At 43.3% G+C, this 27366-nt stretch overlaps 1 protein-coding gene across 5 annotated transcripts in view; it reads left to right on the top strand.

Moving 5' to 3' along the window:
• The window catches only part of LOC138367385 (uncharacterized), a 232858-nt gene that overhangs the window by 187854 nt on the left and 17638 nt on the right, over positions 1 to 27366 (top strand). For 3 of the 5 annotated variants that reach the window (XM_069328980.1, XM_069328984.1, XM_069328975.1), the window contains 2 exons: positions 9404 to 9512; positions 26234 to 26317. In XM_069328980.1, coding sequence (XP_069185081.1) covers positions 9404 to 9512; positions 26234 to 26317 — 193 coding nt within the window. Of the gene's footprint in view, positions 1 to 3215; positions 4491 to 9403; positions 9513 to 26233; positions 26318 to 27366 lie in introns of those variants that run through there. The other 2 variants (XR_011229356.1, XM_069328992.1) reach the window with 2 other exon arrangements.

Raw genomic sequence — 27366 nt, 5'->3', positions numbered from 1 at the left:
CTGCTTCACCCCTGTGGTGGTGGTGGTGCTGCTTCACCCCTGTGGTGGTGGTGGTGCTGCTTCACCCCTGTGGTGGTGGTGGTGCTGCTTCACCCCTGTGGTGGTGGTGGTGCTGCTTCACCCCTGTGGTGGTGGTGGTGCTGCTTCACCCCTGTGGTGGTGGTGGTGCTGCTTCACCCCTGTGGTGGTGGTGGTGCTGCTTCACCCCTGTGGTGGTGGTGGTGCTGCTTCACCCCTGTGGTGGTGGTGGTGCTGCTTCACCCCTGTGGTGGTGGTGGTGCTGCTTCACCCCTGTGGTGGTGGTGGTGCTGCTTCACCCCTGTGGTGGTGGTGGTGCTGCTTCACCCCTGTGGTGGTGGTGGTGCTGCTTCACCCCTGTGGTGGTGGTGGTGGTGCTGCTTCACCCCTGTGGTGGTGGTGGTGGTGGTGCTGCTTCACCCCTGTGGTGGTGGTGGTGGTGGTGCTGCTTCACCCCTGTGGTGGTGGTGGTGGTGGTGGTGGTGCTGCTTCACCCCTGTGGTGGTGGTGGTGGTGGTGCTGCTTCACCCCTGTGGTGGTGGTGGTGGTGGTGCCGCTTCACCCCTGTGGTGGTGGTGGTGGTGGTGCTGCTTCACCCCTGTGGTGGTGGTGCTGCTGCTTCACCCCTGTGGTGGTGGTGGTGGTGCTGCTTCACCCCTGTGGTGGTGGTGGTGGTGGTGCTGCTTCACCCCTGTGGTGGTGGTGGTGGTGCTGCTTCACCCCTGTGGTGGTGGTGGTGGTGCTGCTTCACCCCTGTGGTGGTGGTGGTGGTGCTGCTTCACCCCTGTGGTGGTGGTGCTGCTTCACCCCTGTGGTGGTGGTGCTGCTTCACCCCTGTGGTGGTGGTGGTGGTGCTGCTTCACCCCTGTGGTGGTGCTGCTTCACCCCTGTGGTGGTGGTGGTGCTGCTTCACCCCTGTGGTGGTGGTGGTGCTGCTTCACCCCTGTGGTGGTGGTGCTGCTGCTTCACCCCTGTGGTGGTGGTGCTGCTGCTTCACCCCTGTGGTGGTGGTGGTGCTGCTTCACCCCTGTGGTGGTGGTGGTGCTGCTTCACCCCTGTGGTGGTGGTGGTGCTGCTTCACCCCTGTGGTGGTGGTGGTGCTGCTTCACCCCTGTGGTGGTGGTGGTGCTGCTTCACCCCTGTGGTGGTGGTGGTGCTGCTTCACCCCTGTGGTGGCGGCGCCGCTGCTTCACCCCTGTGGTGGCGGCGCCGCTTCACCCCTGTGGTGGCGGCGCCGCTTCACCCCTGTGGTGGCGGCGCCGCTTCACCCCTGTGGGGCCGGCGCCGCTTCACCCTGTGGGGCCGGCGCCGCTTCACCCTGTGGGGCCGGCGCCGCTTCACCCTGTGGGGCCGGCGCCGCTTCACCCTGTGGGGGCGGCGCCGCTTCACCCTGTGGGGGCGGCGCCGCTTCACCCTGTGGGGGCGGCGCCGCTTCACCCTGTGGGGGCGGCGCCGCTTCACCCTGTGGGGGCGGAGGCGCTTCACCCTGTGGGGGCGGCGCCGCTTCACCCTGTGGGGCCGGCGCCGCTTCACCCTGGGGAGTGGGGGAGAGGGGTGGAGGGACAGGATACTACGAGCCTTTAACCGATGATAACACAACTGAATTATAGGGACAGGTTAGGGAACTCTCCCTAATGACACTATATGATATCAAATTCAGAGGAGAAAACCTGGATTGTACCTAGATTGGGTTTTGGGAGTTCATCTACTCCCCAAGCCCGACCCGGGGGCCAGACTTGACTTGAGAGCTTGGTTCAACAGTCTGTTGCTTGCAGCAGCCCACATATGACCACTGGTGTTGGAATTATCACTGAATGGAATTATCGAAAATGGTAGGGACGAACTACACAGCCTGTGTACTGGACGTGGGGAACCCCAGTGATTCAGAGACACTGGATGTGGGGAACCCCAGTGATTCAGAGGTACTGGACGTGGGGAACCCCAGTGATTCAGAGACACTGGACGTGGGGAACCCCAGTGATTCAGAGACACTGGACGTGGGGAACCCCAGTGATTCAGTGGTACTGGACGTGGGGAACCCCAGTGATTCAGAGACACTGGACGTGGGGAACCCCAGTGATTCAGAGGTACTGGACGTGGGGAACCCCAGTGATTCAGAGACACTGGACGTAGGGAAGTATTGAGAGTAGTTAACGTGAGAAGAGAAATTTGGGCAGAATAGGTATACAGCTGACCCATTAACAGCTTCAATAATTAGGCACCTCCCAGCTCCTCTATGGACCTCCCAGCTCCTCTCTGGACCTTGCAGCACCTCCCTGGACCTCCCAGAACCTCCCTGGACCTCCGAGCACATCCCTGGACCTCCCAGCACCTCCCTGGGCCTCCCAGAACCTCCCTGGACCTCCGAGCACATCCCCGGACCTCCCAGCACCTCCCCGGACCTCCCAGCACCTCCCCGGACCTCCCAGCACCTCCCAGCACCTCCCAGGTCCTCCCAGCACCTCCCCGGTCCTCCCAGCACCTCCCCGGTCCTCCCAGCACCTCCCCGGACCTCCCAGCACCTCCCCGGACCTCCCAGCACCTCCCCGGACCTCCCAGGACCTCCCTGGGCCTCTCGGCACCACCCAAGACCTCCCTGGACCTTTCTCTATGGAAAACATATCCCTGATCTCATTTTAAGCAATAAAAATAACAAGGGCAGAATTTGCTATGGATCGTGATATTTATTAAACGGTGGCACTTGGGCCGACCCTGACTGTCCTGTGGCCCTTCCATATACCCCTTCCCAATCCCATGTTACATTCTAGCCCTAGGCTTATGGCCTCCTACTTTAGACAGTCATACAGACAGACACAGACACACACACTCATACAATTATATATATACCACAGAATCTTGCAGATTCCTAATATGTCCTCTTGTGTTGGGGTTCTGTGAAGTTTCAGCTTTACTCAACTGTAACAGTGTTTTGCGCTCTCCAACACACCAACCTCACACTCTCGTCTACCAGCCTGCAATGGTTCCCCCCAACCACTTGGTCTGGATGGTCTCGCTTCATGCAGGTCTGCGCTCAATCCCCGACCATGGTGCTTTCTTCTGATAATTCCTTCATTTCCCCTGATAGTTCCCTTCCCATACCTTTATCCATTGCATCCATAACTACAATAATTCTATCTAAGACATAAATATGTGCTCAGCAAGCCAGTACAAGGATTATTATTTCTTATCTTGCCTAGACTGTCAGCAAGGAGACAAGATGGCGGCACACAACCGGAACAGAACAAACCAAGGAATCGAAAACAAGACATTTTTTGACTATTTCGAATTCCAGCAGCAGCTGCAAGAGCTGGACAATGGAGTAGTTGTCTATCCCAACTCTATTGTGACATACATCATTCCTCCCAACACCAATATACACAAACTCCGGGCACATGTAAAGCAAGAAATTGTTTAGGCAAAAAATATAAAATCCTGTGCTAACAGGAACTCCGTTATTGATTCTTTGCGGCAAGTTTCAACGTATTTAGAAAATTGTAAGGAGTTCTCGCAAAAAAATGGTGTAGCCATGTTTTTTACCAATCATTTTCGTAACGAAAATGTTGGGATTGACGGCCCGCTGGAGTATGTGATGGAGCCCCCCTTCAAAATTAGGTCGACAATTTATAGGTGTAGCAACAAAATATGCACCGAGCCCCTGTGGAAGCAGGCCAAAAACTCACAGGGAAATCTCATATATGTCATCATTGATGCCAGCGATATTTTGATCGCGCTGGTAAGTGTCCACGAAGAAAAAGTTCTTTACCACAAGAACAACAACGCTCCCTCCAAGCACGGCCGAGGGGGGCAATCCGCCTCCAGGTTCGAGAGAATAAGGACTGAAAAGGTTTAACAGTTTACAAAGAATTGTGTTGACCGGTTGACAGAAGTGTTGACGCAACACGAGGACACTGACGTTGTGCTAGGAGGCGTCGGCCAAGTTAAGGACACGTTCCTACAAATGATAAACAAAACCCAAAAACAGAAAATAAAACTAACTCTTTCCTTTGGGAAAAATGGCGGCGAAGGACTGCACGAAGCAATCCAAAAGTCTCAACCTCTCTTGAAAAACATCGGCGGAGACACAAACACAAAGCTGATCGAAGAGATCTTCGGACACCTAAAGCAGGGGGAGGACGACATGGTGTGTCTGGGTCAACAGGCCGTCACTGCAGCAGTGACCTGTGGTGCAGCCCGCGTCGTGCTTCTCTGGGATGGCCTCCCTCTTAACACTGATCTAATAAACAGTTGTTTCGAGTTCCGTACTGAAGTGAAAATATTCCGGAACACAACCAGCGATACGGACACTCTTGTTAAGACCTTCGGAGGACTGGCAGCAATCAATAGGTTCCCTTACACTCCATTGGAAGCCCTCCTCAGCGAGATCCACCTCGACCACTGAGTTCATGAAGGAAACGAGGAGCTCCGTGCCCACCCCGGATAGTGAGGAGCTCCGTGCCCACCCCGGATAGTGAGGAGCTCCGCGCCCACCCCGGATAGTGAGGAGCTCCGTGCCCACCCCGGATAGTGAGGAGCTCCGCGCCCACCCTGGATAGTGAGGAGCTCCGCGCCCATCCCGGATAGTGAGGAGCTCCGTGCCCACCCCGGATAGTGAGGAGCTCCGCGCCCACCCCGGATAGTGAGGAGCTCCGTACCCACCCCGGATAGTGAGGAGCTCCGTGCCCACCCCGGATAGTGAGGAGCTCCGCGCCCATCCCGGATAGTGAGGAGCTCCGTGCCCACCCCGGATAGTGAGGAGCTCCGTGCCCACCCCGGATAGTGAGGAGCTCCGTGCCCACCCCGGATAGTGAGGAGCTCCGTGCCCACCTGAGGAGAATTGACCTGTAACATTTATATGTATTTAATTTATATGGAATTTATATTTATTTCAAAACAAACTGTAATAGTAAAAGTGAACTGTATTTCTTAAAATTCAATAAATATTATTGACCACATAGGTAATTTAATTGTCTTCAACTCATACACTGATGCTAGGTAACTAGTTAATTCTTCTTCCTCTTCTCTTACACCTGTCAAAGGTCACTCACAAATAATAGCAGGAATCCTACATGACAGCTATATCAGAGGAAATATTGGTATATTGATCATGAGATAATGACCAAGGAATATTTACCATATATCAGAGGAAATATTGGTATATTGATCATGAGATAATGACCAAGGAATATTTACCATATATCAGAGGAAATATTGGTATATTGATCATGAGATAATGACCAAGGAATATTTACCATATATCAGAGGAAATATTGGTATATTGATCATGAGATAATGACCAAGGAATATTTACCATATATCAGAGGAAATATTGGTATATTGATCATGAGATAATGACCAAGGAATATTTACCATATATCAGAGGAAATATTGGTATATTGATCATGAGATAATGACCAAGGAATATTTACCATATATCAGGGGGGGGGGGGACACGAATGAGCGTCGCATCAGGATGATGACAACTTGCTTGTTTCCTCGTTTTTCTGAGAGGAAGTTTTTAGTCCATGTTGTGGTCTCTGATTGCAATTTTCTACCAGTTGGGGTCTGTTTTGGGGCGTCTACCTTTCTGGGTGCCTAACCACGGTCGATGACGAACATGACTATACTCTCAAAGAGTGGAGTTTTCATAGGCCATTGCTCTGTGTGCCTCTCTGAGGGAACCAGGTTCTGGCTCGTGGTTCCTGGTAGACATGCCAACTCCATATGACTGAAGCCCCCTCAGACTAATATAGCTATTATCAATCCTATAGCTCCAGGGAGTCATTATAACAATACTGTATAATAAATAAAATAAATAAATAAATATGTTTATTCAGGTAAGGTACATACATACAAGTGATGTTACATTAATGGATTGATATAAAGATAGAGCTAGTACATACAATGCCTAAAGCCACTATTACGCAATGCGTTTCGGGCAAGAAAAACATTAATATCTAGAACTTAATACTAATTGAGCATAAAGAATAAAAAGTGTTGAAAACAAATACAAATAAAGATAAAAAAAGGGGGAAACATGACTGAAAAAGCAGCACAAATACAATAGGTTGACAAACAGTGTTGATTAAAAAAAAAAAAAATAATAATAATAAAATAAAATAACAGACATGGGTTGACAATAAAGGAGTGAGGTGGGTTACAGGGAATTTATTAGGTAGTGTTTAGTTTTTATCTTAAACTGGTTGAGAGAGGTACAGTCTTTAACATGGTTGGGAAGGTCATTCCACATTCTGGGTCCCTTGATTTGTAGAGCATTTCTAGTTTGATTAAGTCGTACTCTAGGAATATCAAAACTGTATTTATTCCTGGTGTGGTGCTCATGGGTTCTGTTACAACCTTCAATGAAGCTTTTGAGGTCAGGATTGGCATTACAGTTCAGCGTTTTATATATGTATAATACACAAGAGAGAATGTGCAGTGACTTAATATCTAACATATTCAGAGATTTGAGTAAGGGTACCGAGTGATGTCTGGGGCCAGAGTTGGTTATTGTCCTAATAGCAGCTTTGTGTTGGGTAATGAGAGGACGTAAATGATTTTGGGTAGTAGAACCCCAAGCACAAATACCATAGTTGAGGTATGGATAGATGAGGGAGTAATAGAGAGTAACCAGGGCAGGGCGGGGTACATAATATCTGATCTTAGAAAGAATGCCAACAGTTTTTGAAACTTTTTTTGATATATTTAGAATGTGACCCTGGAAATTCAGCTTGTGGTCGATGAGAACGCCAAGGAATTTGCCATCTAATTTGTTACAAATTTGGGTATTGTTTATTTTGAGATTTATCTGATTAGAGGATTTATTGCCAAACAGAATATAGAAAGTTTTGTCAATGTTAAGGGTGAGTTTGTTGGCAGTTAGCCAAAGATGGACTTTCTCTAGCTCAGTATTTACTGTGGCATTTAGAGCAAGGGGGTCAGGACTGGAGTAAATGAAGGTTGTGTCGTCAGCAAATAGAATTGGTTTGAGGTGTTGGGAGGCATTTGGAAGGTCATTAATGTAGATGAGAAAGAGGAGAGGGCCAAGTATGCTGCCCTGAGGAACACCAATGTTGATGGGTAGGGTGGGAGAAATTGTATTATTCACAGAAACATACTGGAGCCTTTCAGTAAGATAAGATTTGAGGTATTGCAGGGAGTGTCCTCTGACTCCATAATGATGTAATTTAAGAAGAAGGTTTTGATGGTTGACAGTGTCAAAAGCCTTACGCAGGTCCACAAATAACCCAACAGGAAACTCCTTTTTATCAAGAGCTGCGTGAATTACGTTAATCATACTAATAAGTGCATCGTTAGTGCTTTTTTTGGGTCTGAAGCCATATTGACAAGAGCTAAGTATATTGTGTTTGGCTAGAAAAGAGTAAAGCTGCTTGTAGATTAGCTTTTCGAATATTTTTGACAAGTTAGGCAGGATTGATATAGGTCTATAGTTGTTAACATCAGTGAGATCACCACATTTGTAGACAGGGGTTACTCTTGCTTTTTTTAGAATGACAGGAAAGGTTTGGAGTTCAAGTGACTTGTTGAAGAGCAATGCAATAGCAGGGGCTAGAGATCTGGAGGCTTTTTTGTAAATTAAAGTTGGTATCTCCTCGAGGGCACTAGACTTGGTTTTAAGGGAAAGGATTATTTCATTGACATCAGTGGAACTAGTAGGCTTTAGGTACAGAGACTGTGAATAGTTACCTGTAAGATAGTCCTTAACATCAGTACAGGAAGATGGAATATCATTTGCAAGGGATGACCCAATGGAAGAGAAGAACCTATTGAACTCAATAGCAGAATCAGAGGCTGAAAGCGGACCAACGTTATTGGAAAGGAGTGTTGGTTTGTTATTTAAAATCTTCTTTGATCCCAATATTTGTGAAATTGTGCTCCAAGTTTTTTTAATGTTGCTCTTTATTTGGGTAAATTTATCTTCATAGTATTTAGTTTTGGCTCGTCTAATTATTTTAGATAGCAATAACGAGTAATTCTTTGAGAATTCTTTGGAGACTGTTCCTAGCCTATACTTCTTCTCAAGGTCGTGTTTTTTGTTAATGGATTTAAGTATTCCCTTTGTAAGCCAAGGATTGTTAAGTCTTTTGCTTGTGACTTGTTTTGTAAGCATAGGACAGTGGGTGTTATAAAGGCTAAGAGTTGTTTGTAGAAAAGATTTCACTGCTAGGTTGATGTCCCCTATGTTACCTAACTCGGACTCCCAGTTGACATTATCAGCAGCAGTTATAAAATTGTTTATAGCAGTTTCATTGTGCAGCCTAAAGCTTAACTCCCTTGTCTCTAGAGGTGGTTTGCTAATGTTAGTTAAGAGAAATGTGGGGTAATGGTCTGTAGTGCTATCGGTGATTATACCTGAAGTAAGCGGAGAGGTTATGTTGGTCCAGATGTGATCTAGAGTCGTAGCAGTACTATCAGTGATTCTAGTTGGTCTAGTGATTAAGGGTATGAGGAAGCAGGAATTCATACAGTTGAGGAAGCTAACAGCAGTAGGGTGTTCAGGCTCGCAGAGGTCAATATTAAAGTCCCCTGCGATAATTAGATGGTTTTTGTTCAATCTGTTATCTAGTATTAGATTTCTAAGGTTTGAGTTGAATTCAGACACATCAGTGTTAGGAATTCTATAGACTGCACCCACAGACAGGACAGACTCGGCACCCTTGACTCTGAAACTGGCGAAGATATACTCCCCACAGCAGTCTCTAGTTCTAATTATTTTTAAGCATGTTAGTTCTTGGTGGTAGTAAAGAGCAGTACCACCACCTCTCTGCATTTGACGACAGTTGTGAATTGCCGAGTAGTTAGGCATGTTAAAGAGTTGAGTATTATCCTCTTTCAACCACGTTTCAGTAAGTATAATAAAAGAGAATTTGTTGTCAATAGTTTCAATCAAGGCACTAACATCATCGAAGTGTTTACCTAGGGATCTAACGTTCAAGTTGATTACAGAGATATTGAGATTATCTGTTAATACATTGTTTACATCATGTGCTGTAAAATATCTGCAATTTTGATCATTGAAGTGATGATTGTCATAGATAGTGGATAAGAGGTTTAGTTCTGGGTCTATACTTGTCTGCATAAAAAGGCTGATTGCAGGAAAACAAGGTAATAATTAATAATTAATATCTATTATTCATTATCTATTATTAATATCTATTCCTCATGTTATTCGAACCAATCCTTCATTGCTCTATTCATCTTTTTGCCTTGACTGACCTTTCTCTTACAGTTGTACAAATTCGTCTATAACAATTCTTATCCCAGGTGTGTTTAATCAGCCACTTCTAGCCCTTCACTATATTATATGTTTTGAACAAAAATTCATATTCCTGCACATGTGAAACAAGTTAGTTCCTAATAATTACAGGACATGTTTGAGCGTGTGTACGTCTCTGCCAGTGGACACAACTCTCACAGACAAGCAGAAACAACGTGCCAAAAGCTTTCCTCCAAAACTTCTCAAATTTATCACTGAGGTAATAGAGTAATACAAAATATTTTAATCTTTGTTCTATGGATTAAGAAGTTTTTGTTTTCCCGAGTAAATTAAAAATATTTTCTGGTGTAATAATTTTATCTATGAATCTATTAGAAAATGTGTTATGATGTATTTACTGGTTGGGGCAAGTTGTTACTCCCAGTAGCTAGTTGCACTGAGATTGTTCCATATGTTAGAGCATCCCTTGTTTGTCATAAAAGCCTACCGTAAGAAGCCAAAACGTGGTACTTTTAGACAGGCACAGAACTTGTCAAAAATATTTGCCTAAATATTGTCAAAAATAACTTGCCTAACTTGTCAAAAATATTTAGAAAACTAATCTACAAGCAGCTTTACTCTTATCTAGCCAAACACAATATACTTAGCTCTTGTTAATATGCCTTCAGACCCAAAAAAAGCACTAACGATGCACTTATCGTATGATTAACTTGATACATGCAGCTCTTGATAAGAATGAGTTCCCTGTTGGGTTATTTGTGGACCTGCGTAAGGCTTTTGACACTGACAACCACCAAAACCTTCTTCTTAAATTACATCAATATGGAGTTAGAGGATACTCCCTGCAATACCTCAAATCTTACCTTACTGACAGGCTCCAGTATGTTTCTGTGAATAATTCAATTTCTCCCACCCTACCCATCAACATTGGTGTTCCTCAGGGCAGCATACTTGGCCCTCTCCTCTTTCTCATCTACATTAATGACCTTCCAAATGCCTCCCAACACTTCAAACCAATTCTATTTGCTGATGAAACAACCTTCATTTACTCCAGTCCTGACCCCCTTGCTCTAAATGTCACAGTGAAATACTGTGCTAAACAAAGTCCATCTTTGGCTAACTGCCAACAAACTCACCCTTAACATTGACAAAACTTTCTATATTCTGTTTGGCAATAAATCCTCTAATCTAATCAAAAAAATCTCAGGATAAACAATACCCAAATTTGTAACAAAATAGATGGCAAATTCCTTGGCGTTCTCATTGACCGCATGCTAAATTTCCAGGGACACATTCTAAATATATCTAGAAAAGGTTAAAAAACTGTTGGCATTCTTTCTAAGATCAGATATTATGTACCTCGCCCAGCCTGGTGACACTCTATTACTTTCTCATCTATCCATATCTCAACTATGGTATTTGTGCTTGGGGTTCTACTACCCAAAATCATTTACGTCCTCTAATTACTCAACACAAAGCTGCTATTAGGACAATATCCATCTCTGGCCCCAGACATCACTCGGTACCCTTACTCAAATCTCTGAATATGTTAGATATTAAGTCACTGCACATCCTCTCGTGTGTGTGTGTGTGTGTGTGTGTGTGTGTATATATATATATATATATGTTGTACCTAGTAGCCAGAACTCACTTTTTGGCCTAATATTCAAGGCCTGATTTGCCTAATAAGCCAAGTTTTCCTGAATTAATATATTTTTTCTAATTTTTTTCTTATGAAATGATAAAGCTACCCATTTCATTATGTATGAGGTCAATTTTTTTTTATTGGAGTTAAAATTAACGTAGATATATGACCGAACCTAACCAACCCTACCTAACCTAACCTAACCTATCTTTATAGGTTAGGTTTGGTTAGGTAGCCGAAAAAGTTAGGTTAGGTTAGGTTAGGTAGGTTAGGTAGTCGTAAAAACAATTAATTCATGAAAACTTGGCTTATTAGGCAAATCGGGCCTTGAATAGTAGGCCAAAAAGTGAGTTCTGGCTACTAGGTACGACATATATATATATATATATATATATATATATATATATATATATATATATATATATATATATATATATATATATATATATATATATATATATATATATATATATATATATATATATATGTATGTCGTACCTAGTAGCCAGAACTCACTTTTTGGCCTACTATTCAAGGCCCGATTTGCCTTATAAGCCTAGTTTTCCTGAATTAATATATTTACTATAATTTTTTTCTTATGAAATGATAAAGCAACCCTTTTCTCTATGTATGAGGTCAATTTTTTTTTATTGGAGTTAAAATTAACGTAGATATATGACCGAACCTAACCAACCCTACCTAACCTAACCTAACCCATATTTATAGGTAAGGTTAGGTTAGGTAGCCAAAAAAAGCTAGGTTAGGTTAGGTTAGGTAGGTTAGGTAGACGAAAAAACATTAATTCATGAAAACTTGGCTTATTAGGCAAATCGGGCCTTGAATAGTAGGCTGAGAAGTGCGTTCTGGCTATTAGGTACGACATATATATATATATATATATATATATATATATATATATATATATATATATATATATATATATATATATATATATATATATATCTCACACACACACACACACACACACACACACACATATATATATATATACACATATATATATACACATATATATATATTATTAAATATGACCGAAAAAGTAAGATTAATAATTCTAACACGAATTTTCTCAATCTTTCGTACATTTCGTTTCACTGTTGGAGGTAAATAAAAAATCAATTCTCCAAAATTCATTTTTATTTCTAGTCTGACGCGACACAAGCGCGTTTCGTAAAACTTATTACATTTTCAAAGACTTTAGTTCACAAATACACAACTGAATAGAACTTACGCATCTCCGATTTTATATCTACATTTGAGTGAAGTGGAAGGGGTGATGTGGCATTAACACAAGACAGAACAAGATGTCGTATTAATAGGGTATTAATTTCATCAACACAAGACAGAACACGAAACAATGGATATTGAATAGAAGTGTTTGTAGAAAGCCTATTGGTCCATATTTCTTGATGCTTCTATATTGGAGCGGAGTCTTGAGGTGGGTAAAATATAGTTGTGCAATAATTGGCTGTTGATTGCTGGTGTTGACTTCTTGATGTGTAGTGCCTCGCAAACGTCAAGCCGCCTGCTATCGCTGTATCTATCGATGATTTCTGTGTTGTTTACTAGGATTTCTCTGGCGATGGTTTGGTTGTGGGAAGAGATTATATGTTCCTTAATGGAGCCCTGTTGCTTATGCATCGTTAAACGCCTAGAAAGAGATGTTGTTGTCTTGCCTATATACTGTTTTTTTTTGGAGCTTACAGTCCCCAAGAGGGCATTTGAAGGCATAGACGACGTTAGTCTCTTTTAAAGCGTTCTGTTTTGTGTCTGGAGAGTTTCTCATGAGTAGGCTGGCCGTTTTTCTGGTTTTATAGTAAATCGTCAGTTGTATCCTCTGATTTTTGTCTGTAGGGATAACGTTTCTATTAACAATATCTTTCAGGACCCTTTCCTCCGTTTTATGAGCTGTGGAAAAGAAGTTCCTGTAAAATAGTCTAATAGGGGGTATAGGTGTTGTGTTAGTTGTCTCTTCAGAGGTTGCATGGCTTTTCACTTTCCTTCTTATGATGTCTTCGACGAAACCATTGGAGAAGCCGTTATTGACTAGGACCTGCCTTACCCTACAGAGTTCTTCGTCGACTTGCTTCCATTCTGAGCTGTGGCTGAGAGCACGGTCGACATATGCGTTAACAACACTCCTCTTGTACCTGTCTGGGCAGTCGCTGTTGGCATTTAGGCACATTCCTATGTTTGTTTCCTTAGTGTAGACTGCAGTGTGGAAACCTCCGCCCTTTTCCATGACTATTACATCTAGAAAGGGCAGCTTCCCATCCTTTTCCATCTCGTAAGTGAAACGCAGCACGGAACTCTGCTCAAATGCCTCCTTCAGCTCCTGCAGATGTCTGACATCAGGTACCTGTGTAAAAATGTCGTCAACATACCTGCAGTATATGGCCGGTTTCAAGTTCATGTCGACTAAGACTTTTTGCTCGATGGTACCCATGTAGAAGTTTGCAAACAGGACACCTAGGGGAGAACCCATGGCGACCCCATCTACTTGCTTATACATGTGCCCATCCGGGCTCAAGAAGGGTGCCTCTTTAGTACAAGCTTGGAGTAGTTTCCTCAGAATATTTTCTGGTATGTCAAGAGGAGTACAGGCTGGATCACGATACACTCTGTCGGCTATCATTCCGATTGTCTCGTCCACAGGTACGTTGGTAAACAGCGATTCTACGTCCAACGAGGCTCTTATCCCTGTGGCCCGTGTGCCCCGCAGTAAGTCAACAAATTCCTTTGGAGACTTAAGGCTGAAGGCGCAAGGAACATAAGAAGTCAGCAGGCCGTTGAGTCGCTTCGCCAGTCTGTACGTGGGTGTGGGTATCTGGCTAATGATTGGCCGAAGTGGGTTTCCAGGCTTGTGCGTCTTGACATTTCCATACGCATATCCAGGTTTATATTCCCCAATGATCTTTGGCAGGTGGAGTCCGGATTTCTTGGCGTTCACAGTTTCAATCAGTTTGTTGACCTATGCTTTTAATTCGGCTGTAGTGTCCTTCGTTACCCTTTGGAACTTAGTTTGGTCAGAGAGTATGATGTTCATTTTCGCCAGATATTCGTCTTTTTTAAGAATGACATATATTGGCGACTTGTCACCTCTCCTGACAACTATCTCCTTGTTCTCACGAAGGCTTTTAGCGGCCGCTTTAAGCTCGGGGAACAGTATGGTGCTTCTGTAGTTGCCTCGATTCTTTCCTCCTTCTGCAATAAGTTCTGCTTGTAAGGTATCTTTGGTAGTGACCTTCTTTTGTGTCTCGAGGTCGAATATGTCGTCCAACAGAATTTCCAACTCTACTTTCCGGGCCATCTCACTCGGTCTGGACATAACATGACAGTTTATGCCCAGATTTAGGAGAGTGACTTGGTCCTCAGTGAGGTTAATTCCTGCAAGGTTCAGGAAGCCATCTCTTGGTCGTGGAATTGCCATAGGTCCTCCATATAATGTTGTTAGTTTCTTGATAATCCTTGTTTCAGTGCTGAGGTGATGTTGGTCTGTGAGGATGTCGAGGTTTCCTTGTCGAGAAAGAGCGGAGGTTTCCACACTGCAGTCTACACTAAGGAAACGAACATAGGAATGTGCCTAAATGCCAACAGCGACTGCCCAGACAGGTACAAGAGGAGTGTTGTTAACGCATATGTCGACCGTGCTCTCAGCCACAGCTCAGAATGGAAGCAAGTCGACGAAGAACTCTGTAGGGTAAGGCAGGTCCTAGTCAACAACGGCTTCTCCAATGGTTTCGTCGAAGACATCATAAGAAGGAAAGTGAAACGCCATGCAACCTCTGAAGAGACAACTAACACAACACCTATACCCCCTATTAGACTATTTTACAGGAACTTCTTTTCCACAGCTCATAAAACGGAGGAAAGGGTCCTGAAAGATATTGTTAATAGAAACGTTATCCCTACAGACAAAAATCAGAGGATACAACTGACGATTTACTATAAAACCAGAAAAACGGCCTGCCTACTCATGAGAAACTCTCCAGACACAAAACAGAACGCTTTAAAAGAGACTAACGTCGTCTATGCCTTCAAATGCCCTCTTGGGGACTGTAAGCTCCAAAAAAAACAGTATATAGGCAAGACAACAACATCTCTTTCTAGGCGTTTAACGATGCATAAGCAACAGGGCTCCATTAAGGAACATATAATCTCTTCCCACAACCAAACCATCGCCAGAGAAATCCTAGTAAACAACACAGAAATCATCGATAGATACAGCGATAGCAGGCGGCTTGACGTTTGCGAGGCACTACACATCAAGAAGTCAACACAAGCAATCAACAGCCAATTAATGCACAACTATATTCTGCCCACCTCAAGACTCCGCTCCAATATAGAAGCATCAAGAAATATGGACCAATAGGCTTTCTACAATCACTTCTATTCAATACCCATTGTTTCGTGTTCTGTCTTGTGTTGATGAAATTAATACCCTATTAATGCCACCTCACCCCATCCACCTCTCTCAAATGTAGATATAAACAAAATCGGAGATACGTAAGTTCTATTCAGTTGTGTATTTGTAAACTAAAGTCTTTGAAAATGTAATAAGTTTTACGAAATGCGCTCGTGTCGCGTCAGACTAGAAATAAAAATGAATTTTGGAGAATTGATTTTTGATTTACCTCCAACAGTGAAAAGAAATGTACGAAAGATTGAGAAAATTCGTGTTAGAATTATTAATCTTACTTTTTCGGTCATATTTAATAATATATGTCTACAGGAAAGACTGCTACCGAAATATTATATATATATATATATATATATATATATATATATATATATATATATATATATATATGTCGTACCTAGTAGCCAGAACGCACTTCTCAGCCTACTATGCAAGGCCCGATTTGCATAATAAGCTAAGTTTTCATGAATTAATATTTTTTCGACTACCTAACCTACCTAACCTAACCTACCTTTTTCGGCTACCTAACCCAACCTAACCTATAAAGATACGTTAGGTTAGGTTAGGTAGGGTTGGTTAGGTTCGGTCATATATCTACGTTAATTTTAACTCCAATAAAAAATAATTGACCTCATACATAATGAAATGGGTAGCTTTATCATTTTATAAGAAAAAAATTAGAGAAAATATATTAATTCAGGAAAAATTGGCTTATTAGGCAAATAGGGCCTTGCATAGTAGGCTGAGAAGTGCGTTCTGGCTACTAGGTACGACATATATATATATATATATATATATATATATATATATATATATATATATATATATATATATATATATATATATATATAAATAAATATAAATATATATATATAAAAAGGCTGTACTGTAATGCCAATTCCTGACCTCAAAAGCTTCATTGAAGGTTGTAACAGATCCCATGAGCACCACACCAGAAACAAATACCTATTTGATATTCCAAGAGTACGACTTAATCAAACTAGAAATGCTCTACAAGTCAAGGGACCCAGTATGTGGAATGACCTTATCAATCATGTTAAAGACTGTACCTCTCTTAACCAGTTTAAGATAAAAACTAAGCACTACCTAATAAATTCCCTGTAACCTACCTTACCCCTATATTGTCAACCCATGTCTGTTGTTTTTTAAACAATCGCTATTTGTCGACCTAATCGTATTTGTGCTGCTTTTTCTGCCATGTTCCCCCTTTTTATCTCTATTTTTATTTGTTCTCAACACATTTTAAACTTTAATCTCAATTAGTATTAAGTTTTAGTCTTTAATGTTTTTCCTGCCTTAAACGCTTTGCGTAATAGTGGCTTTAGGCATTGTATGTACTAGCTCTATCTATAAATCTATCAATTTTTGTATAACCTCTTGTATGTATGTACTTTACCTGAATAAACATTTGAATTTTTTAACTTGAATTTGAGAAATCACAGGATTCATGATAACCTTCAAGCAAAAGAATTCAACCCCCGAAATTGAGAGGCAAAACAGACAACTGCAAGATCTACAAAAAGTAAACAAACAATGCAGAAAAACGAATCTATAGACTATTCACCCAGTAATTAGGTAATTACCAAAGTGTAGCTACAGGATGAGAGCTACGCTCGTGGTGTCCCGTCTTCCCAGCACTCTTTGTCATATAACGCTTTGAAACTACTGACGGTTTTGGCCTCCACCACCTTCTCACCTAACTTGTTCCAACCGTCTACCACTGTTTGCGAAAGTGAATTTTCTTATATTTCTTCGGCATCTGTGTTTAGCTAGTTTAAATCATTACCTCTTGTTCTTAAAGTTCCAGGTCTCAGGAAATCTTCCCTATCAATTTTATCAATTCCTGTTACTATTTTGTATGTAGTGATCATATCACCTCTTTTTCTTCTGTCTTCTAGTTTTGTCATATATAATGCCTCTAACCTCTCCTCCTAGCGCTTGCCCTTCAGTTCTGGGAGCCACTTAGTAGCGTGTCTGCACCTTTTCCAGTTTGTTGATGTGCTTCTTAAGATATGGGCACCACACAACAGCTGCATATTCTAGCTTTGGCCTAACAAAAGTCGTGAACAATTTCTTTAGTATATTGCCATCCATGTATTTAAAAGCAATTCTGAAGTTAGAAAGCGTGGCATAGGCTCCTCGCACAATATTCTTTGTGGTCCTCAGGTGATAGTTTTCTATCTAGAACCACCCCTAGATCTTTCTTTATCAGAATTCTTTAAAGATTTCTCACATAATATATAGGTTGTGTGGGGTCTATGTTCTCCTATTCCACATTCCATAACATGGCATTTATTAACATTAAATTCCATTTGCCAAGTGGTGCTCCATATACTTATTTTTTCCAGGTCATCTTGAAGGGCATGACAATCATCTAAGTTTCTTATCCTTCCTATTATCTTAGCATCATCAGCAAACATGTTCATATAATTCTGTATACCAACTGGTAGATCATATGTAGACAATAATCACTGGTGCAAGAACTGAACCCTGTGGTTCTCCACTTGTGACATTTTTTCAGTCCGATACATTGCCTCTGATCACTGCCCTCATTTTTCTATGTCAGAAGATTTTTCATCCATGTTAGAAGCTTACCTGTCACCCCTCCAATATTTTCCAGTTTCCAGAACAATTTCTTATGTGGAACTCTGTCGAAAGCCTATTTTAGGTCCAGATAGATGCTGTCAACCCAACCATCTCTTTCCTGTAGTATATCTGTTGCTCGATCATAGAAACTGAGTAAATTCGATACACAGGCTCTTCCAGATCGAAAACCATACTGTCTGTCTGATATTATATCATTTCTCTCCAGGTGTTCTACCCATTTAGTTTTAATTATTTTGACTATTACACTTGTCAATGATAGAGGTCTATAATTAAGGTGGTCTTCCCTGCTTCCACTTTTGTAGATTAGAACTATGTTAGCCTTTTTCCACACATCAGCTACAACTCCTGTAAACAGGGGTGCCTGAACAATCAGTTGAAGTGGAATGCTGAGCTCAGGTGCACATTCTCTCAGAACCCATGGTGAAACTCCATCTGGACCAACTGCTTTGTTCTTATTTAGCTCCTTGAGCATTTTTTCCACTTCGTCTCTAGACACCTCTAATGTGCTCTATGTTGTTCTCTGGAATTCTTATTGTCTGGTTCCCTGAAGATTTCATTTTGTACAAACACACTTTGGAACTTTTTGTTTTAATATTTCACACGTTTCCTTTTCATTTTCTGTGAATCTATTTCCCATTTTCAACCTCTGAATATTATCCTTTACCTGCAATTTGTTGTTTATGAATTTATAGAATAGACCTGGTTCTGTTTTACATACATGTCTGCAATCCCATTTTCAAAATTTCTTTCTGCCTCTCTCCTCACTGCCGTGTAGCTGTTTCTTGCATCTTTGTATCGCTGGTATGTTTGGGGGTTTGGCCTCTTCCTGTATTGATTCCATTTTTGTCCCTTTTGGTCTCTGGCCCTCTTGCAATTTCTGTTGAACCAATCCTGTTTCCTAGTTCTGCATCTCTGTTTTGGTATAAATGTTTTTGTGCCTTTATCATATATTTCACAAAACTTGACATACATCTCATTCACTTCCTTGCCTAGCAACAAGTCTGTCCAATTATACTCACTAAAAAAATTTCTAAGGTTGCCATAATGTCCTCTCCTAAAGTCAGGTTTTTCAATTGCATCAGCCTTATTTTCTTCCAGATTATAATGCATTGCATACTTTATTCCCAAAAAGACATGGTCACTTTTACCCAAGGAAGGAAGGTACTGAATTTCAAATATTTCTTCCTCCTTCCTGATAAATATCAAATCTAGCATGGAGGGAACGTCCCCTTCCCTCATCCTCGTAGCTTGTTTAACATGTTGATAGAAGAATGTTTCCAGGATGAGGTCTACAAATTTACAGGTCATTTAGCATGGGTGCTGCAGTGCTGCCAGCTGCTGGTGTTAATCCTCAGTCATTCACTTGATGTCAGATTAGTTGACTGCTCTGAGTCACAAACCCTTAGGTCCCAGAAATTTCAAAATGTGTGTCAGCTATCTTTTGAACTCTGGCCTGATGGGACCTATATGCCTGTGTACCATTCCAATCTTTAGTACTGTAGTTGCTTTTCATATGCATGTTTACAAGCCTCACTTGTTGAGTGAAATTTTGGTAACTGTTTACCTGGAGCTGCATGTGCTTAGGGCTACTCTTCCCTAGATACTTACTGGTGCTGCCCCTGCCCTGACAGGGTTACATTCCCGCTAGGTTCAGGTACGTGTTCTATAGAGATTGGCCTCCAATGGAGAGTGCCTCACTCTGAGTAGTGCAAGGGTACCTCCTCACTGAGGTTCTGCATTTGGGTGCATTTTAACCACTGCAATGCACTGAATTAAAATGACACCCCCCTGTGGTGCGCCAAAAATAAATTCTTTCTAAAAGATTATTTTCTCTTCTTATATTGTTAAAATCCAGTCACTGATCACAGGAAACTAAAAAAAAAAAAAAAAAAAATATTGTATGTGACATACTTTAGCTGTGATGGTGCTGGGACGTTGAGCAAATTATGGGCACTGAATGATGGAGCGCTCAGGGTCACTCGGCCCCGCCATTCCATGGGGCAGCAGTTGCAGCGAATATAATGTTTCACGATTATTTTGATGTTTCACATTCATTTCTTCTCTGGATTTTTGCTGTAATAATATTCAAAAGTGTATAATTTGTAGAATTTATATACAGTGGAACCGTGAGTGACGCACGACTCCAGTTACGAGCATTTCGAGTAATGAGCGAGCCACTCGCAGAAAATATGTCTTGATTTACGAGCTTTCGCTTGATTAACGAGCATACTACATGGTGCTTCCTAGCATTCCCGCTGGTTCTTGGACGCCTCTGATGACAGTGGTGGTGTTGTTTTCGCAAGACGAGCGTTTCGCATTACGAGCTCAGTGCAGGAACTGATTAAATTCATTAATAGACGTCCCTTCCACCTCTCTTGCGACTGCTGGGTTCGGCCTCCGGAGGCCTTGCATCGGTTGCTGCATCGCTGGCTTCCTCTTCGGGTTTTTCAGGGTTCAGTGCCTTGGCGCCGACCTGAGCCCTCGCTCGATGTGTCCATGGACACGTCGTCTCTAGCGGGGATATGTGACCAGTGCTTACCAGGCCTGCCAGGGGCGATGGGTTCCATCCCTCCATTGGGCTCGCAGCACGGTGTGGGAGTTCGTGGCTGTGTGGATCTCGCTCCAGAGGACTCGGGTCTCTCGCGGATTGAGGGTCTGGCTCCATTCGGACTGTTCCCCAGTGGGTCATTGCCTGAACAGTGGGGGTATGTGGGCCTGCGGGCCGCTCTAAGCAACAGCCTGGTGGACCAAACTATTACACGTCAATCCTAGCCTCGGGCCGGGCTTGGAGTAGAAGAACCCCATCAACCAGGTATCAACCAGGGTTCAATGTGGTCTTTGGCTCTTTGGGGCTGGTCACTTCGGGTGACTAAGTTCTGAGTTTTTGGGGCTTGGCTCTCCTGGCAGTTCACGTTTGGGGGGGGGAGGGGGGTGCCCAATGTCATGTCAGATGGCCTGTCCAGGTTCATTCCCCTGTCCACAGAATGGATGGTCGCCGCCAACTCGTTCAGTTGGCTAAGCCGGATGTTTGGGCCTTTGCGTCAGCGTGGTCGAGGCGTCTCCCGGTATACGTGGCGCTCTTCGCCAACTGCTAGGCCGTCTGGGTGGATGCCTTCAGGCAGGACTGGAGGGAGGTGGGATTACCTGTACCTATTCCCCCACGTTCAGCTGTTGCTCCAAGTCCTGGCTCGCTTGGTGACTTACCTGGGAAGAGTAGTCCTCTTGGCCTCTTGGTGACCGGCCCAGCCTTGGTTTTAGGCACTGCTTGCTTGGTGTTCAAACCTGAGGGTCTTCCCACAGCTTTGCCTCTTTCAGGATATTGGTCATGCCTGTTACAAGGCTGGTTTGCTCTTCTCGAGACTTTGCGTCTGGCCTTTCTGACTTGAGTATATCACCATTTGTATGGGGCGCAAGTGACTTCATTTTGGCTTCGTCTCCCATCTGCGTGCCTTGTCTTGGCGGCAGTATGAGGTGTCCTAGCGGTCCTTCCATTTTTTTCCTAATACTGCGTAGGTGTACTTTTATCTGATATGGTTGTTTTGTCCTTGTCGTGGTTGTTTCAGGACCGTCATCTTATGTCGCCTCCTATCATGCGGCGCTGGCGGAGCCACTCCAGCTTGCGTTTCCACAAGTTGCTCCATTCCGCAAGTTGTCTCGTACGTTGTTTCACCTCTGGCCTGCTCATGCGTCGCCTGAGTCCTGGTCCTTGGACCGGGTGCTCTTTCCTCTCCTCCTCGGTTTGTAGTGGCTCTTTCAGTTCAAGATTGTTTTTCCATGACTCTTTTTCCTGTTGGCATTGGCCTCTGGGGGTCGGGTCGGGGGAGTTTCATGCTCTCCCCCGGCGCAAGGGTTTCTGCTCTTTTGGTCCTGGTGGTAGGTTTGTTCGGTTGCAGCCATCTCCCTCTTTTCTGGTGAAGAATGAGGCTGCTGCTTTCCGGAGTGGTCCTTGGGTTGTTGATGCTTGGTTGGTCAGGCCGGGGGTGCATCATGTCTTGTGTCTGGTTGCAGCTCTCCTCCGTTATTTGCACACCATGGCTTCGGTGGCCAGGGATGCGCTTTGGGTTGATCTGGTTTCCCTTCTTCCCTGTTCCCGGGCTCGGGTCTCTCAGGTTGTCCATAGGATTATTAAGGCTAACCAGCCTGTGGTCTATTCTTGTGCCCACGACATGTACAAGTTTACTGCTTTGGCTGCCGTCTTTGGTTGACATTCAGGCACAGGGTTTTTAGAGGTCGAAGAGGGTCCTGGCCACTCTCTAACTTGTCATTGTCCCTGATCTTCAAACACAAGGACACGAGAGGTCCTGGTCCTCTCTACCTTGTCAGTGTCCCTGGGCCTGCGTTGCATTGGGTCGGCAGTTGCAGCCAGTTGTCTTGGCTTTGTATTGAGGAGTGAGGACTGACCGCTATCTGGGTAAGTCCCTGTTTTTCCTTGTCTTTAGATAGATAGCTCCTGGGAGCTGATGGGGCTTCCCCAGCGTTGAACGTAATTAAACGCCATTTTCTGAGCGAGTCCCGGAGTCTCACTGGCATACCTCCTGCGCTCCGGTCGGTGGGGTATTTGTGTATTTTGACATCCAACCTAAGAACTGAAGGTTGGATTGCCGGCATGGTGGGTCTTGGGCTCCTCCTTTCCCCCTCTCAGGGGGGGGGGGGGGGGTAGGGGGTTTGCACAGGCAGCGGGGTGGCGACATGTCATGTTCATTTGCTAATATTTGTTTGTGGAGTTCTGTATACTCGTTTGGCTTTTGGTTGCAATAGTTTCACCAGAATAGGGGGTTTGTTTTGGGGTGCTTACCTTTCTGGGTGCCAGATCCGTTCGATGACACACATAGAATGCTCCCAACCATATGGGGTTTTCTATAGGCCATTGTTCCTCATGCCCCTCTTGAGGGGGCCAGGTTCTGGTTCATGGTCCTCTGTAGGCAAGAACTCCGTGCACATTGACGGATGCCAGAAAGTTGTACATACCCATTCAGCCTGGATAGCTCTTGGGAGCCTCTGGGACTCGCCCAGAAAATGGCGTTTCATTACATTCAACGCTGGTTTTATGTGCATATTTTTCAGATTGTTTTACAATAAATCCAATTGTTAGAAAGCAATCAGGCTAGATTGCGGTCATGTCCTTCATTCACTGATACTGGTTCGGGTTGTGAGGTGTTGCACCCGGATTTATTATTAAAACAAAATTGTAAAAAAATCAATTTCTTAAAACATTGGGAAGAACTTTTCACAATGGTGATGCCAAATAATGTGATCCTTAGGTCAAATCATTACACATTACATAATTATCTGGGCCACAAAAGGTATAATTTTAGTGTTTAAAAATTGACAATAACCCATAAGTTAGAACAGTGCACTAGGGATTTGTTCCAGATTTATATCAATAGTTCCACTAAGTTCAATTGATTTATTTTCATTTAAATTTATAAGTTAGAAACAAAATACTAAGCATGATAAAAATACATGGTCAAGACAAGTATGGATAATTATCAATTACTTTTAGTAATTTCTTAACTAGATTTATAACCCGAGTATGTATACTGTAACCCCGCGATTATCCGGGATTCAAACATCCGGAAAACGCCCTTATACGGCCAAAATCGTGATCGGATAAAGTTATCACAATATCCAGCCAAAATGGCCACAGGATCCGGATAAAAGCTGGTTTAGCCGGATGAAAATACGGCCATACCATATTAATCCCGTCTGTGGCTCTAGACGCATGGTGGAGGAGGAGGTGGGGTGGGTAGGTGGTGTTGGGACGGTGGAAGGGGAGCGTCAGGAAGGACCACCTGGGTACAGGAACTACCATTAATTTTAGAACAATTAATCATAGCCAAAAACAAATGAAATAAGTACTAGTAATTATGTAATAACAAATAAATAAATTTTCTAAAAGCATTGTTCACAGGCTGAAGTTTCCTTCAAAAATATTGTGAATTTTTTCCTCCTGGCGGCCTACGTAACGTGCTATAGCTGCCCCACCCCAAGTGGACCCGTCCAACACTGGTCAACCCATGTGCGTCCGTCCCTCGTGTTATACACAGTGCTGCGCCATTAGCGAAATATTTTTTTACATAGCTTTTTTATTTTCATAGTAACTTTGAACAATTTTGGCCAAGACTATGTCTGGTAGCAGCATCAATCGTTCTAGAAGTGTTAGGACAACTTTCTTCCTCTTAACAATTAAAGACAAGTCACTGTTATACACCTCAACCAGTGCGGCGTCACAGTGCTGCGCCATTAGTGAAATATTTTTTTAAATAACTTTCTTAATTTTCATAGTAACTTTGAACATTTTTGGCCAAGAATATGTCTGGTAGCAGCATCAATCGTTCTGGAAGTGTTAAGAGGAAGAAGATTGTCCTAGCAATTAAAGACAAGTTACGTGTTGTTCAACCAGTGAGGCGTCACAGGCAGCCAAGCGCCTTCAACAAGTGAGGCGCTACAGGCAAGCCAAGCACTTTCAACAAGTGAAGCGCCACAGGCAGCCAAGCGCCCTCAACAAGTGAGGCGCCACAGGCAAGCCAAGCTCCTTCAACAAGCGAGGCATTACAGGCAAGCCAAGTGCTTTCAACAAGTGAAGCGCCACAGGCAAGCCAAGCGCCTTCAACAAGTGAGGCGCAAGCAAGCGCCTTTAACAAGTGAGGTGCCACAGGCAAGCCAAGCGCCTTCAACAAGTGAGGCGCAAGCAAGCGCCTTTAACAAGTGAGGCGCCACAGGCAAGCCAAGCGCCTTCAACAAGTGAGGCATTACAGGCAAGCCAAGCGCTTTCAACAAGTGAAGCACCACAGGCAAGCCAAGCGCCTTCAACAAGTGAGGTGCAAGCAAGCGCCTTCAACAAGTGAGGCCTCACAGGCAACCCAAATGCCTTTAACCAGTGAGGCTTCAGCAGCTGGCAGTCAAAACTAACTTAGCTTATGAACTGTACAGTAATTTTAAGTGTTAATTTTAGTGTTGTGTTAGTATAGGTTACGTAAATTGTTAAGAATTTTTAACTTCAAGATGTGTGGCATCAATCAAGAAAACGAACACCAAGAAGGTAAGTTGAGGTTTCTAGTTGAATATTTAATAATTGTATGTGGCAAGGCAATTCAAATTATGTTGTTTGTAGTATAAAAATAGTTGGAAATGGTCACTTTTGGACTCGTAGGTGAAAAAGTACCATTATCCGAAAAATGTGATAATCCGGCTGGGGGTCCTTCCCATATAGTCCGGATGATCGAGTGGAGACAGTATACAGTGGCACCTCGACTAACGATTGCCCCTACTTACGATAATTTCGAATTACAATGTAAATTTCATCAGAAAATGCGACTCGACATCCAATGGTGTCGTCGACTTAAAATATTTGTTGGTACACGTTCGGGTCGACCGAGCTCGTGGTTCCCAGTCACGCCGCCGACCTGCTTCAGTTTACTACAGCTGCCTGCTTAGTGACGATCGCGCCTATAAGAAATTTCGCTTTTGTAGTGATTTGTTGCATTTTGAACATTAAAGTGATTATTATATATCACGCCATGAGTCCCAGGAAAGTCAGTGGTAAGGCTCAACATATGAGATCCCATGTAAGGATGACCATAGAGCAGAAACAAGAGATCATTCGTAAATATGAAGATGGTGTGCGGGTTGTTGGACTGGCTAGGCAGTACAACAAATCTCAGTCAATGATATCCACCATACTGGCTAAGAAAAAGGACATTATGGGTGCTAAAGTGATGCATCATTACAGACAAATGTTAAAACGAAGGGAAAAACAAATGTCTCTTGACAAATTTGTAGTGAGACAAACAAGCACTGAACCACAACCAGGTCCTAGTGGTATTCAGGCAAAACGTAGGAGAGAGAGTACCCCCAGAGAAAACATCACTGCCTGTTGTGATAATGGAAGGGAACTCCCCTTCCAGACAGTAAGAACTTTCCTTCCCCCCTCTCATCACCATCTTCTATATGCCATCAAGAGCCCTCCATAAAGGTAAGATAAACTTAGGTACTGTATTGTAGTTAGAAAAAAACATTGTATTCAGTATAAAATGTATTTGTATGTTAATATTTTGGAGGGTGGGGGAACGGATTAATTCAATTCCCTTTATTTTTTGTTGGAAAAATTGCTTCGACTTACGATATTTTGACTTACGATCCATCTCTGGGAACGAATTAGCATCGTAAGTCAAGGCCCCATTGTACTACTAATTTTTTCTAATTTTGTTCCAAATTAATGTAATATAGATGTGTCATTATAAGTTTGTATTCTTTGTGTTGACAGGATGAGATGAGGCAAGCAAGACGGATGATGCTCTGTAAGTGGCTGCTGGACTGTGCTAGGCAAGACGGCAATGACCATAATGTGGTGAGTATCATCCCCCTCCATCATAATGTATTGTGTATCATTCCCTCCATCATAATGTGGTGAGTATCATCCCCCTCCATCATAATGTATTGTGTATCATTCCCTCCATCATAATGTGTTGTGTATCATTCCCTCCATCATAATGTGTTGTGTATCATCCCCTCCATCATAATGTGTTGTGTATCATTCCCTCCATCATAATGTGTTGTGTATCATTCCCTCCATCATAATGTGTTGTGTATCATTCCCTCCATCATAATGTGTTGTGTATCATCCCCTCCATCATAATGTGTTGTGTATCATTCCCTCCATCATAATGTGTTGTGTATCATTCCCTCCATCATAATGTGTTGTGTATCATCCCCTCCATCATAATGTGGTGAGTATCATCCCCTCCATCATAATGTGTTGTGTATCATTCCCACCATCATAATGTGGTGTGTATCATCCCCTCCATCATAATGTGGTGAGTATCATCCCCTCCATCATAATGTGGTGTGTATCATCCCCTCCATCATAATGTGGTGTATCATCCCCTCCATCATAATGTGGTGTGTATCATCCCCCTCCATCATAATGTGGTGTGTATCATCCCCCTCCATCATAATGTGGTGTGTATCATCCCCTCCATCATAATGTGGTGTATCATCCCCTCCATCATAATGTGGTGTGTATCATCCCCCTCCATCATAATGTGGTGTGTATCATTCCCTCCATCATAATGTGGTGTGTATCATTCCCACCATCATAATGTGGTGTGTATCATCCCCCTCCATCATAATGTGGTGTGTATCATCCCCCTCCATCATAATGTGGTGTGTATCATCCCCTCCATCATAATGTGGTGTATCATCCCCTCCATCATAATGTGGTGTGTATCATCCCCCTCCATCATAATGTGGTGTATCATCCCCTCCATCATAATGTGGTGTGTATCATCCCCCTCCATCATAATGTGGTGTGTATCATCCCCTCCATCATAATGTGGTGTATCATCCCCTCCATCATAATGTGGTGTGTATCATCCCCCTCCATCATAATGTGGTGTG

Source organism: Procambarus clarkii, chromosome 3, assembly GCF_040958095.1.
Source record: "Procambarus clarkii isolate CNS0578487 chromosome 3, FALCON_Pclarkii_2.0, whole genome shotgun sequence".
Lineage (NCBI taxonomy): Eukaryota > Metazoa > Arthropoda > Malacostraca > Decapoda > Cambaridae > Procambarus > Procambarus clarkii.
Note: the sequence above shows the minus strand (reverse complement) of the source record. Positions and strands in the feature narration are given on the sequence as shown.